The sequence below is a fragment of the Oncorhynchus mykiss genome, chromosome 22, assembly GCF_057628025.1.
Source record: "Oncorhynchus mykiss isolate SJ-2025 chromosome 22, ASM5762802v1, whole genome shotgun sequence".
In the NCBI taxonomy this organism is placed as follows: domain Eukaryota; kingdom Metazoa; phylum Chordata; class Actinopteri; order Salmoniformes; family Salmonidae; genus Oncorhynchus; species Oncorhynchus mykiss.
In genome coordinates, this window is record NC_143043.1 from 20,773,365 (window position 1) to 20,788,807 (window position 15,443).

Here is a 15,443-nt window from a genome sequence, read left to right on the forward strand (position 1 = left end):
TGAAAAAAACGATCATATTAGAATAGAATAGAATAGAATAGCTTGATTTTTCCCAGAGGGAATTTCAGTTCCCGTATTGTGAAAACGCTGCTTCATTACTTCTGTACTACATTACAACTATTCACAGTATTAAACACGTGTAGTGAATATATATAGAAGAATAAGCCATTCTACTAGTTGGAGAATACCCATCTACACTACTGTACATCTCCATAGTAACATCCACTACAGAAATGGAGTGATTATGGTACAGTAAAATTCTGCAGAATTTCTATAAAAATAAATAAATAAAGAGACTTACAGTAGTGTGCAGGGACACTTCAAAGCTGGGAATGAACTTTTTTAGTTCATGAAAAGCCAAGACATTATAGTTATAATCATGTTTATTGAAACTGCACTGTTCAACAGACGCATGGTGCAATAGAAAGTTTAGGCCGATCTTGTTGTTGCTTTGTATCTATGTTGCAATCTTCTGGGAGGAAGAACAGTATGGTTTTCAATTAACTAGTCATTGTGGGACTGAAAATAGTTTGGGGATGAGTGGAACTTTATTTTGGACGGTCTTAACAACTCACAGAAGGTACACTAATCTGTCGCCTCGGGGAGGGTTTAAACTTTTTATGGGCTTTTGAAAAATGTGGCTTGTTTTGTTTTGATTATAGCAAAGAGAGTCAGAAGTGTGGTGAAATGATGCAGAAAGAGTGTGGCGTCTATGCAGTGTGTTTATCTGGAAAGGACATGCTGGAGGTCAGGCTGAAATAGGGTGTGTCGCAAATCACGGTCCTATGGGCCTTGGTCAAAAGCAGTACACAATGTAGGGAATAGGGTACGATTTGGGACGTAGATTGCCGCTCTCTACCTCTCTCTAATGTCTGACATGCATAAGAGCACAGGAAGATGCAGTTCTAAGTGCAGTTCTTCATGTGACATTGCCTTTTGCCTTTTGTAGTTCCCATGTTACCATGGGAAGATATAATCTGCTTTCACAATGGCACCCTATAACATTTATAGTGCACTACTTTAAACCAAGGTACCAAAAGTAGTGCACTATATAGGAAAAAGGGTACTATTTGGGTTGTACCCATACTGACTGTAGAACGTGTGAATAGCTACAATTGAAGTCGGAAGTTTACATACACCTTAGCCAAATACATTAAAACTCAGTTTTTCACAATTCCTGACATTTAATCCTAGTAAAAATTCCCTGATTTAGGTCAGATAGGATCACCACTTTCTTTTAAGAATGTGAAATGTGAGAATAATAGTAGAGAGAATTATTTATTTCAGCTTTTATTTCTTTCATCACATTCCCAGTGGGTCAGAAGTTTACATACACTCATTTAGTATTTGGTAGCATTGTCTTTAAACTGTTTAACTTGGGTCAAACGTTTTGGGTAGCCTTACACAAGTTTCCCACAATAATTTTGTGAAGTGCAACAGTCCCTCCTGCAACAAAGCACCCCCACAACATGATGCTGCCACCCCTGCACTTCACGGTTGGGATGGTTTTCTTCGGCTTGCAAGCCTCCCCCTTTTTCCTCCAAACATAACGATGGTCATTATGGCTTAACAGTTATATTTTTGTTTCATCAGACCAGAGAACATTTCTCCAAAAAGTACGATCTTTGTCCCCATGTGCAGTTGCAAACTGTAGTCTGGCTTTCTTATGGCGGTTTTGGAGCAGGGGCTTCATACTTGCTGAGCGGCCTTTCAGGTTATGTCGATAGAGGACTGGTTTTACTGTGGATATAGATACTTTTGTACCTGTGTCCTCCAGCATCTTCACAAGGTCCTTTGCTGTTGTTCTGGGATTGATTTGCACTTTTAACACCAAAGTACATTCATCTCTAGGAGACAGAACACGTCTCCTACCTGAGAGGTATGACAGCTGTGTGGTCCCATGGTGTTTATACTTGCGTACTATTGTTTGTACAGATGAAGGTGGAACCTTCAGGTGTTTGGAAATTGCTCCCAAGGATGAACCAGACTTGTGGAGGTCTACAATTTATTTTCTGAGGTCTTGGCTGATTTCTTTTGATTTTCCTATGATGTCAAGCAAAGAGGCACTGAGTTTGAAGGTAGGCCTTGAAATACATCCACAGGTACACCTCCAATTGACTCTAATTATGTCAATTAGCCTATCAGAAGCTTCTAAAGCCATGACATAATTTTCTGGAATTTTCCAAGCTGTTTAAAGCCGCAGTCAACTTAGTATATGTAAACTTCTGACCCACTGGAATTGTGATACAGTGAATTATAAGTGAAATAATTTGTCTGTAAACAATTGTTGGAAAAATTACTTGTGTCATGCACAAAGTACATGTCCTAACCGACTTGCCAAAACTATAGTTTGTTAATTAACAAGAAATGTGTAGTGGTTGAAAAACGAGTTTTAATGACTCCAACCTAAGTGTATGTAAACTTCCGACTTCAACTGTATCGAGATACATAGAGCTCATGGTGTTACAGTGTCTTTACATCCGTGAGTTACAAAAAGACTGGGGACTTTGGGAAAGTTGCTGTTGTGAAAACCGAGGCTCCCTCTTCTGGACAGTAGAGTAAAACAGAATATAACCTAAGCCATTTTGGGATATCTTTCATCCAGAATGCAGTCCACAAATTAGTAAAGTGAAATGTTCTTGGGGAAAAAAGCAACGATTTCCACTATTCTATTTCGTTCTCTTCTATTATTTGTTTATTCAATTCTATTCTACTCTTTTCTGAAGCCTTGTGTCAGGGTATCCTCAAGCTATTCAAAGGCATCCCATGACCAGGTAGTTGTTTGTGGTTTGAACATAGCATTGAATGTGGTATTAATTACTGGAGGGCAACAAGCAGGGAATCCTCTGTGCTGGGGTTTACCTACCAGCTGGCTACAACCCATTGAGGAAAATCTGAGCATCACTTATTTTCTTTACAGCTTGAATTAATCCTGGGTTTCCCCAATTTGACATAATTACACTGTTACAATGTTTGCGTGCTATTGTTATTGTGCAAAAACATCTGTGTGAGCAATGCTGGTGATACAACCAGAGAAGTATGTAGGGTCGAAAACATAAGAGGTACAATAATGTTGATGTTTATAGCTGTGCAATTACGCAAAGAATTGCAGTATAGTAGCTGGCTAAATGCATAAGTATTGTAACTGAAATGACAAACACATGTGCGCACGCACAGTCTCTCCGAGCTTTGCTCTGTTGTTGAACAGTGGGAGCTCTCTCTCTCTCTCTGCTGTAGACGGTGGTCTCTCTATCTCTCCCTCGCTTTTCTCTCTCTCTCTCTCTCTCTCTCTCTGCTATAGACAGTGGGCTGTGCTGACCCGACCATCTGGACTCTGTCTCTCTCCACGGCTTCCTGTGAATCATCCACCAACGTCTTGTTTATCAAGACAAGGATCACATCAAAATAAGGATTGGCACTTTTACAACTTTAGGTAAACTGCACATAAAGTGCAGAAAGTTACCGGAGGAAGGAGAAAGGAGTTGCTCGAGGCATTATTGATAAACAATCTGAGGAGAGAAATGGGTTGGAGATGGAGATCTGAAGAGATGCTATGCATGGCCTTCCTTCAAAACGACCTCTAAGTGGAGTGGTCTCAGGTCACAGAGATGAAGATAAGGATGAGAGAGAAAGCAGGGAGTTCAGTCTGTTGAAGCACCTGGCCCACCGGGACAGTGGTTGCGTGTCTCAAATGCCATCCTATCCCCTGCACTACTTTTTAACCAGGGCCCATAGGGCTCCTAAGGTCAATGTAGTGCACCATATAGAGAGTCAGGGTTCCATTTGGGAGTGAGTGCACTGAGCTGACCAGGCAAAAACAGATTACTGTGGCTTGCCAGTGGCCTTGAACAGCAAACTATACTGTGGAGTATTTGAAAGCCCCATAACAGTCAACAAGAAGCTCCAAACCCAGACGTGTTAGTGTTGTAAGTCAACCCTCTTGCAATTAACCAGCTGTTTCATGACACAACATTTCAAGGAATTGTCTTTGAAGCATGGTACAGCTGGGGAGAGAAAAAAAAACCCCACCCTGTTCAAAGATCGCCATCTTGTGTTAAAAGATCATACTGTCCTCTGAGCTGGCACTGCATCTTGCTGCTGATTTAGTATCTATTTTTTTTTTCTTCTTTTTTTTTACATGGAAAGGGGGAACCTGATCCTAGTTAAGCCCACCTACTCTGAGACGCTTGATACATACAGCCCCGGGACTCTCTAAAATTGAACCATATATAATAAACACTCAACAAGAGGGCTGTGTTCAAACAGAGAAATCAACATTTGATTCGGGACATGGGCTAAACAGCATTAGGAAATTCCCGTCTAGAGTGTTGGCAAACAAAAGTGTTTATTGACAATGGAGGGACTGTCCTGAAGCCTGTTTTCTGTTGAACCGGCATTGTCAAGTCAACCTCAAACAGCAGGTTCCTCAATCACTCCCCGACCAAGCAGCAATTTTTTTTGTTCACCGTGAAGGATAACAAGGTCTACTTTTACTACACAGAGAGTTCCTCCCGGACAAAGTAATGATACACTGAAGGTAATTGCGTTACTCACGTACTCTATTGCCACCTACCTCGGTGGGCCCCTCTCAGTCAGTCCACCAGGCAGACAACAGCTGAACTTCCAGCTCCAGCGGCATGTCTCTCTCGTAAATATCATTGCTTCATCCAAACACTGTGCTCACACATGACTAGAACAGAGGTTTTACACTATGTGGGTTATAATTAGACTGATTACGATCAGATCAAGCCTCACACAACGCTTGGGAATGGAGTCGAGAGCGTCTCGGTGAAGATCAAGAGAGGTTCACAGAACATTATGGGTGTTAAATTACCTGTGACAGTTACTCTTGCTCTTACTCTCTCCTTTGTTCCTGGTCAAGATTCAAGCTGACTGACAACAGAGAACGATCTCCCCAAGGAAAGGAGCAAGCAAGAAGAGATTCACATCTAAGTCATGATAACTGGCTTTCAATTGTTCTCATGTCAACAGTTACACTCTGTGACAAACCTGCATCCCATATCGCACCCTATTCCCCATTTAGTGCATTACTTTTGACCAGAGCTGTGTGGCCCCTGGTCAAAAGTAGGGCTGTAAATAGGGAATAGGTTGCCATTTGGGACATCGCCAAAGGTTCCAGTATCTAGAATATGCACCTTTAATGAGAACCTCTAAGCTCAGTGACTAGACAACCGGGAGTTCATTCATCATTGCCCTTATGATAGTCAGACATTACCCCAGGAGGAGTCATATTGGTCTGATTGATCCAAGGAAATGTGTCTGCCTCATGACATATAGCCACATAGAGTGGCAGGCCTTCATTAACGTCTCTGTGTGTTTTACAATCAACGGGCAAAGGCAGACACATATCCGAATACACCACATTCCTCAGGGCACTGTTCAGGGGGAGACGTGGAAAAGTACACCTCTCCATTGAGAGACGGCAGGCAGGCAGAGAGGCAGCCACATTAATACCAGGGCTTCTATAAATCTATCCACTGTCTATGCAGTTCCTCTGGCTCTATCCACGCTGAACCGTGGCAGCTTGAGGAGAGAGCGCTCCTAGCGATTTCCCTGTCTGTGGCCTACCTCTGTATTAAACACTGCTGGCTCCACTGAAACGTGAATTCCTGGAAAAAATGAACTTGTGTCAACTTGCAAGGCTCAAACTAATACAGCAGGAGTTTTTTTTTTTACATCATAAATAACTCAAAACAACACATTTTTTTGTTGGGTGGCAAAATGATATAGTTGAAGCAGAAGTGTTGAAAATATATCTTCCAGAATGGTCATTGGAAGGGAGTGAGGTGAAACCCTCCACCCTGACCCAGCATGAAGACAATTCATATGAATAACACTTACACAATGTGTTGAAGGTCAACGGAAGGCAAAAGTGACATATGTTTCTATAAATCTACTCGTTTATAAAGTGTTTATATTATGCATTTAAATCTCTGCTTTGTCTTGGTCTAACAAAAAAAGGCACTAAAACGAGACAAAAAAAATGAAATTTGAATTCATTGCTACACAGACCAGAAAACAAAAAATACAAATAAATGAAAACTAGAGTGAACAGTTTACTTTTTATTTGTATAGTAAATGCAGAAACTCATTTGCCAATTTATTTAAATTTATATAAATACTGTAACTGGAAAGTAACTAAATGGACATGAAATGAACTTTGTAGAATAATAGCTTAATCAATGAGCAACTAAGTATGAGAATATCAAAATGATGTCTAAGAATCCAAACAAATAATGAGAAATGATCTTTAAATCATTCAACATTCCATGACAAAATCCTGTTTTCTAAACTTGTGTCTTGCTTTGAATCCAGAAAGCAACAAAACAACCTTCTTCCATTTTGACAAAAGGGTTGTTTAAACATACATACAGTAACAGTAAAACGCTCCTGGCAGCCCAACAAGTCCAAAAGTTGTTCTATGGGGAATGGATAGGCCAAGACCTTGCTTAGTCATGCATATATCTCACATATGAAATGTCACATTTGGTCTGATTTCATAATTTGGTCGACTACAACTCAAACTTAACATGGTAAAGTGACCAGTTCTACTGCTAACATAACTGTATGTAAAGAATGTCTAATATTGTAGTAAATCTCAGTCAGAATAGTTCAGTTTTACCAAGTCTTTCTCCCTTAAAGTCATATTCTTTTTTTGTACAAAAACTGTATTTAGATTAAATTAAACACAAAATGTTGCTGATTCCACAGATAGAGCTAGTATCCTGTGCAGTGTGTAGTCACTGTCATGGTAACGATATGAACTATGAACTCTGGCCAGAAATCATCTGGTCATAAACCATGGTATATTGGCAATAAATTATGGCGATGTGATCTCTCATCGTACTCTCTCTTTGTTTTGCCAATGGTTTCTTGTCTTACAGATCCCTGAAAGGTAAGTAGCAACAAAAAAAACGTACTCTAAAAGAAGGGTACGACACAGTACATTTCAATAACTTACAGCTATGCACATCAACAGAAAATGTACAGCGTGTTTGGGTACCAACACAACTCATGAGGAATCGTTATTATTATTAATCACAGTGAATGCTTTATTCCCCCCCCAAAAAAAACAAGCAAGAAGATCTTATTTGCCTATTCTAAAGAATTTAGGGAGAGAGTAAAAATAAATGGTCTTTCTAACTTCCAACTCACTTCAGCAAGTTGACTTATCAAAGAGACAAATGCATGGATTCATTGTCAGCATTGTATGTGATTGTGACTGGCTATTCTGCACAACATGACTATACCTAACAAAGCTTAACGTAACAAATGCTTTAATTGAAAGTGCATTACAAAAGCCCTTTATATTAAACAGATAAACATAATATTATACTTTCTCGATACCATACAAAAAAAAAAACACAAAACAAAACAGTCTGAACATATTTTTCCATTTGCAAACTACTCAAACAAACAAAACCAGAAATGTAACAAATGGCTTACATAGATAGCTCCAACATCCAAAGTGCTTTTCAGAGAGACGGTAGGCACGTTCCTCACCTTATCACTATGAGTAGTCTAGTCATAAAAATTTTCATAAATAATAGTCTCGGATGTCAGTTCAGCTCCTCACCATGAAACAAGATGGGGTTCGGTTCGTCTTCCAAAAACACAACCCCACATTTCCCTTTTTTATACATTTTGTGCTAGATACAAAAAACCTGTATTCCATGTTGAGCATGTCCATTTACCTTTCACATGAAGGACATTTATGTTACATAGGAAAATATTTTATCACCATGACTGTATTTTCCACATGCAAAGTCATTATGTTTTCTTTACAATAGTCACCCCTCGTAGATACATGGTTGACTGACTATGCAAAGTTTTTCCCTAATGATGGGTTGTAGGCCCCACGTTCTTAGTGGGTCTTAGCATTGGGTTTGAGGCTAGAAACACTTGTTATGCTATTTTCTGGGTCAATGGCTAATTCTAAAGACTTGTGGTGGGTGGTTCACTGTGCAAACATATTTGGGAACCACTGCTTTAGAGGCTAACAGCTCTGTACAGATGACTGAGAATAGTACCAAACTTTCTGATTGTCTTATATGACATGGGACCCAGCATTCTGCTCTAGAAAGTTCTGGGAGCTGAAATGTAACTTTTAAAAAGAGCCTAAGTTCAGGGTCATAGAGCTCTATGTGGTGAGCACTGAAGTAGTGGCCATTCTGGACTGTTCTACAGCTTGAGAGGAGAGTTCCTCCAGCTGTCTGTCCAAGATGATCCTAGATAAGACATTCATCTTTCAGCGTGCTCCTGAAGTGAACTGTGGCAGCCTGATCTCAGTGCATCATTCCTGTGAGGCTGAAGAGGCCTGAAACCAACCAAGTTCCTCTGTGGTAATGCTAGTGACAGAGACTGAGCTCTTTCCTCACCGAGCACTTCTTACACTGCACCACGCAGCACCAGTGGAAGCGGCAGAGACAGTTCTCCTCGAACACCACCGTCTCGTCTCGGTAGCCACGCTCACAGCACAGCAGGTCACAGCCACTCACGTCCATGGCTGTGCTGTTACACATGCGGCCCCGCGTGCCCAGCGAGCCTGTCTTCCTGTTGGGTGAGCAGAAGTCGGGCGATTCGGCCGAGTAGATCAGGTCCTGTTTGTCCGGAGGCTTGATGTTCTGGCCCACAGGAATCAGGGTCTTGCCATCGTTGCCTCCCATCACCTTGGAAGCTCCATTAAACCTCTCCAGCAGGCGATCACCCACCTCCCGAAAGTGAGGCATCTTTTTCCAACAGGTCCGGAGTGTGCAAGACCCGGACAGGCCATGACATTTACATTCAGTTCTCATATAATTCCTCACCGCCTGTAGTTAAGACACAGAGATAGATAGGTGAGATAAAAGCAGACACCATACAGAAGGAATTTACCCTCCCCCTCCTGCCTCTGGCCTTCACAGAGCTCCCAGACCTTGACAACAGAACAGAACAGAACAGAGATCATTCAGTTATACTTGTGCTAATTAACCCTGGCTGCATGCACTGCTCTAACCTCTCGGTAGCTCTTTAAGATCACATTGTTGTTTCTACATTTGGGCTCCCTTTGCTTCTTGTATGTTATTTTTCCAAAGATGTCCTCCTGAGACTATAATTGGCCCAACTACACAGCCACTCCTCCCCATTTACCTGTCTCTGACCCCTTGGAAAGGTTTTGGCTAGTGTGACAGTGTAACATACTGTGATGAAGCAATACTGACAAGGGTGAGCAAGTCCCAGGAAATTCAGAGTAATAACCTGTAATTACCTTCTCAAAAGAGCAGACAACCTCCAAACTGAGTCAGTGTTTCCCCTATATTCATTTAGCAGCGATGGACCACCGCTGCTAAATTCTTTCCACCGCTTCTGCCGAGACTCACTTTTAAATCAATAGTTGTTGGTTCAATGACTGGAAGTATATGGGAACAGCTAGCATGTTCTTGCGCTAAGGCTAGTAGCAATGCACCCCCCCCACACACACACCCTTGCCACCATTGCTGAAAAAATACTACGGGATCAATGTTGCAATGTTCCTCTCTCCCTGTCAACAAGAAAGTCATTGTATTTCAATATTTCACTTTGTCTACATACATGTACTTAGTCCTTCATAAAGAGCTGGAAAAAAATCACAGTTTTATAAGGAGAAATATTAGCAGCTACTTGGCTTAAAGGTTTGAAAACTAACTGTGTGGCACACACTTGTTTCCTTGTTCAGAAACACGATTTTTGGTCAACTATCAGTTTACAGTGTTATAGAACTATTGTAGTGTGGTGCATACTGGCGGCAGAGAAGTCAGGGGCAGGTGAGCGAAAACTGATTTACAACGGTGTCGTTTAATATCCATAAACCACCGTCAACAGAACAATACAATAAATGTGTCAAACAAAACCCGGTAAATACCAGCATACCGTGCATAAGCACTACAAGAAACAATTACCGACAAGGACATGGGTGGGAACAGAGGGTTAAATACACAACTTGTAATTGATGGAATTGGAACCAGGTGTGATGGAAGACAAGACCAAACCAATGGAAAATTAAAAGTGGATCAGCGATGGCTAGAAGGGCGGTGACTTCGACTGCCGAACGCCGCCAAACAAGGAGAGGGACCAACTCCGGCAGAAGTTGTGACAGTAACCCCCCTTGACGCACGGCTCCAGCAGCGCGTCGACACCGGCCTCGGGGACGACCCGGAGGGCGAGGTGCAGGGCGATCCAGGCGAATACGGTGGAACTCCTGCAGCATTGAAGGGTCCAACACATCCTCGACCGGAACCCAGCACCTTTCCTCCGGACTGTACCCCTCCCACTCTACGAGATACTGACGGCCCCTCGCCCAATTCAGTATGGAATGGAGCGAACGGAGTACGCCGGGGCCCCCCAATGTCTAGAGGGGGCGGAGGAACCTCCCGCACCTCAGACTCCTGGAGCGGGCCAGCCACCACCGGCCTGAGGAGAGACACATGGAACGAGGGGATAATACGGTAATCAGGTGGAAGCTGTAACCTATAACAAACCTCGTTCACTCTCACCAGGACTTTAAATGGCCCCACAAACTGCGGACCCAGCTTTCAGGAGGGGCAGGTGGAGGGACAGGTTTCGGGTCGAGAGGTAGACCCGGTCCCCCGGTGCGAATACTGGGGCCTCACTGCGGTGGCAATCTGCGTTCACCTTATGGCGCGTCATGGCCTGCTGAAGGTGAACACGGACAGCTTCCCATGTTACCTTCGTGCACCTGAACCAGTCGTCCACCGCAGGAACCTCGGTCTGACTCTGATGCCAAGGTGCCAGAACCGGCTGGTACCCCAGTAAGCACTGGAAGGGAGAGAGGTTAGTGGAGGAGTGGCGAAGTGAGTTCTGTGCCATCTCGGCCCAGGGCAAGAACGCCGCCCACTCCCCCGGGCGGTCCTGGCAATCGGACCCACATCCTGGTTCACTCTCCCCACCTGCCCATTACTCTCTGGGTGAAACCCTGAAGTAAGGCTGATCGAGACCCCCAGAAGTTCCATGAACGCCTTCCAGACCCTAGACGTGAACTGGGGACCCCGAACAGACACTATATCCTCGGGCACCGCGTAGTGCCGGAAGACGTGTGTAAACAAGGCCTCCGCAGTCTGTAGGGCCGTAAGGCGACCGGGCAGAGCGAGAAGATGACAGGACTTAGAGAAACGATCCACAACGACCAGGATCGCGGTGTTACCCCGTGAAACACAAAACGGCTTGCCTGGCGATGGTTCAGTCTCCTCGCTGCCCGGATGTACTCCAGATTGCGGTGGTCAGTCCAGATGAGAAAAGGGTGTCTAGACCCCTCAAGCCAATGTCTCCAGGCCTTCAAGGCCTTGACGACAGCCAACAGCTCCCGGTCCCCCACATCATAGTTTCGCTCTTCTTCAAGAAGAAGGCACAGGGGCAGAGCTTCGGTGGCGTACCCGAGCGCTGAGAGAGCACAGCTCCTATCCCAGCCTCGGATGCGTTCACCTCCACTATGAACGCCAGCACGGGCCAGCACGGGAGTCGAGGTAAACAGAGCCCTCAGGTGACTAAAAGCCCTGTCCGCCTCAGCTGACCACTGCAAGTGCACCGGGCTCCCCTTCAGCAGTGAAGTAATGGGAACCGCTACCTGACCAAAACCCTGGATAAACCTCTGGCAGTAATTGGCAAACCCTAAGAACCGCTGCACCTCCTTTACCGTGGTGGGAGCCGGCCAATTACGCACGGCTGAAATGCGGTCACTCTCCATCTCCACCCCTGAGGTGGAAAAGCGATACCATAGGAAGGAGACGGACTGTTGAAAGAACAGGCATTTCTCAGCCTTGACGTACAGGTCATGCTCCAACAGTCGACCAAGCACCAGGGACACATGCTCAGCACGTGTAGCGTTATATCAAAATGTCATCAATATACACCACTACACCCTGCCCGTGCAGGTCCCTGAAAATCTCGTCTACAAAGGCTTGGAAGACTGATGGCGCATTCATCAACCCGTACGGCATGACGAGGTACTCATAGTGCCCTGAGGTGGTACTGAAAGCTGTCTTCCACTCGTCTCCCTCCCGGATACGCACCAGGTTGTAAGCGCTCCTGAGATCTACTTTGGTTAAGAAGCACGCCTCGTGCATTGACTCAATCCCTGTGGCTATGAGAGGTAGCGGGTAACTATACCTCACGGTGATCTGATTCAGACCCCGATAGTCAATACACACGGGCGCAGACCTCCCTCCTTCTTCTTCACAAAAAAGAAACTTGAGGAGGCGGGTGAAGTGGAGGACCGAATGTACCCCTGACGCAGGGATTCGGAGACATATGTTTCCATAGCCTCCGTCTCCGCCTGTGAGAGGGGATACACGTGACTCCTGGGAAGAGCAGCGTCTACCAGGAGATTTATCGTACAATCTCCCCGTCGATGGGGTGGTAATTGAGTCACCTTCTTTTTGGAGAAGAGCCAAATCGGCATATTCAGGGGGAATGCGCACGGTGAAGACCTGGTCTGGACTCTGCACCGTAGTAGCACCAACGGAAACCCCTAAACACCTACCTGAGAACTCTCGCGACCACCCCATGAGGGCCCTCTGTGGCCAAGAAACAGTGGGGTTATGACAAGCTAACCAGGGTAGGCCCAGCACCACGGGAAATGCAGGAGAGTCAATAAGGAAGAGACTAATTCTCTCCTTGTGACCCCCCTGTCTCACAATGCCCAAAGGAGCGGTGACCTCCCTAATTAACACTGACCCTAATGGTCGACTATCTAAGGCGTGAACAGGGAAGGGCACAGCCACGGGAACAATGGGGATCACTAAACTATGGGCTAACGCTCTATCAATAAAATTCCCAGCCGCGCCTGAATCGACGAGTGCCTTATGCTGGGAATGCGGGGAAAACTCAGGGAAAGTGACATACACAAACAAATGCGCAAACAGAGGGCTCTGGGTGAAAATGGTGCTGGCTCACCTGGGGTGACGCAAGAGCGCCCTGCCTGCTGCCTCAATCCCCAGAGGAACCAACCTGGCACCGACCGGCAGTGTGACCTCTGCTGCCACAGATGTTGCACGAGCTGGAACACCCTCCGGTCTCCCTACGCACCTCCCCTCCCAGTTCCATGGGTATCGGAGAGGGGGTGTGGGAGGATGGAACCACCAGACCCCGATCTGAACGTCCGCGGGTAGCCAGCAGGTTGTCTAGCCGGATGGACAAGTCCACCAGCTGGTCGAACATGAGGGTGGTGTCTCTCCCCGACGGACGTCCTCACGCAGACTGCAGCGGTAATGGTCGATCAGGGCCCTGTCATTCCATCCCGCGCCGGCAGCCAGGGTCTTAAACTCCAGGGCGAACTCCTGGGCGCTCCTCGTCTCCTGCCTCAGATGGAAGAGGCATTCACCCACCGCTCTACCCTCGTGCGGGTGGTTGAAGACTGCCCAGAAACGGCGGGTGAACTCCTCAAACTGGTCCCATGCCGCATCTCCCTCTCTCCACACGGCGTTGGCCCACTCCAGGGCTTTCCCGGTGAGGCACGAGGCGAGGGCGGACACCCTCTCACTGCCCGACAGAGCCGGGTGGACGGTGGCCAGGTATAGGTCCAGTTGTAAAAGGAACCCCTGGTTCCAGCTCCTGCTGACTCCATAATTTTGGTCGGTAATTCTGTAGTGTGGTGCGTACTGGCGGCAGAGAAGTCAGGCGCAGGAGAGCAAAAACTGATTTACAACGGTGTCGTTTAATATCCATAAACCACCGTCAACAGAACAATACAATAAATGTGTCAAACAAAACCCGGTAAATACCAGCATACCGTGCATAAGCACTACAAGAAACAATTACTGACAAGGACATGGGGGGGAACAGAGGGTTAAATACACAGCATGTAATTGATGGAATTGGAACCAGGTGTGATGGAAGACAAGACAAAACCAATGGAAAATGAAAAGTGGATCAGCGATGGCTAGAAGGTCGGTGACTTCGACCGCCGAACACCGCCCGAACAAGGAGAGGGACCAACTTCGGCGGAAGTTTAGAGTCCAACTATGGCTAGAGGCTGTCTTGGATGATGCATTGGATGAAATGAGGAACATTCAGCTAGACAATAAAGACTTTCAGCATCTGAACCTAATTTTCACCATTGTTGAAAATAAAAAAAAGTAAGCATCAGGTGAACATAATCTAAAACATTTCTGAAGTATAATCTCCTGTACTTCTGCTTATATCAGCACAGGTCAAGTAAAACATATGAGATTAAGTGTGTTTGGAGTGAATAATAAAAAGTTAGCTCACCCCTTGGGGTGGTCTAGTGCTCCATAAGCTACTGCCTCTGGGGCACATTAACATTGTGCAACTCCAAGGATGGGTTCGAATACGACCCACTGTTCTTTCCTACCTATATATATCCATTGTAATAAAGCATGAAGAATTACGAAAGGAGTGGGACTGTATCACCCGTTATTTAAAAAATTAAATTTTCCCTCTACCAGTCGTCCTGCTTCGTTGTTGTGGAGATCGATCAACGTCCTGATGTCACTCTTGCCCTTTTTCCTCTTGGCATCCATGAACTGCTTGGACTTCTCGTAGCCAAACTCCACGTCGTCTCCGCAGCCGCCCCACTCCCACTTGACTCCTTCGACAGAGGTGGTGGTGGAGAAGGAGGCAGGCCGGGGGGGAGCCCTGCTCCTGGTCGCCTCACAGCCACACTGCAGCAGCTCCCCCATACTGCAGGCCTGCGTTACCGCGTGGGTCACCCCAGCTGCCGTGATGGCGTACACAAACGCTGTCTCCCGGATGTCTGAAAGATCATACAGACACACACACACACACACACACACACACACACACACACACACACACACACACACACACACACACACACACACACACACACAGGGGTGTCATCAGAGGAGTGAACAAAGAGTAGCCTAGGGCATCTAGTGCTTTTCCAATTGTTATTTGATTTATTTTGTATTTAACCTTAATTTAACTAGGCAAGTCAGCTAAGAACAAATTCTTATTTACAATGACGGCCTGCAAATGAGTGGGCCGCCAGTGTTTTGTGTTAATGCAGGCACTAGTGTTATTGTGTTTCAATCCAGAGTGTGACACTACAGACTTGTGGCGAGAAGAACCAACAACCTCTGCAGCATTCAAGACTGTTGCTTTGTGCGAAGGTGTTAAAGTTCACAGTTAGCCATTGATATGTTAATCCTAGCAGAACAGCAGCCACGGCCTTGCCTTGGCTCCAAGTTAGAGCAGGTCCGCTGGAGACAAGGCCCAGTGAGACATGGGTGCCGGCCCGCGTAGATGGAAACAGAAAGGTCGGATCCTTTCGGGTAAAACACTGGGGTAAATCCTCAATACCCCTGGTATCTCAGACACAGCTGCAGGGCTATTACTGTAGAAGAGGGGGCTTACCCCCCTGGCCCAGAGGGATGTACAGCTGCAACTGCAGATTCCCCTGTTCTTTG

At 45.6% G+C, this 15,443-nt stretch overlaps 1 protein-coding gene across 1 annotated transcript in view; it reads right to left on the reverse strand.

The window, feature by feature from the left end:
- Positions 1-6,071: 6,071 nt before the first annotated feature.
- The window catches only part of LOC101268914 (protein Wnt-6), a 35,837-nt gene continuing 26,465 nt past the window's right edge, over positions 6,072-15,443 (reverse strand). Inside the window, exons 3-4 of the mRNA XM_021579181.3 lie at positions 14,457-14,767; positions 6,072-8,831 (exon numbers count right to left, since the gene is read on the reverse strand). Coding sequence (XP_021434856.3) covers positions 8,370-8,831; positions 14,457-14,767 — 773 coding nt within the window. The 3' untranslated portion in view covers positions 6,072-8,369. The remainder of the gene's footprint in view (positions 8,832-14,456; positions 14,768-15,443) is intronic.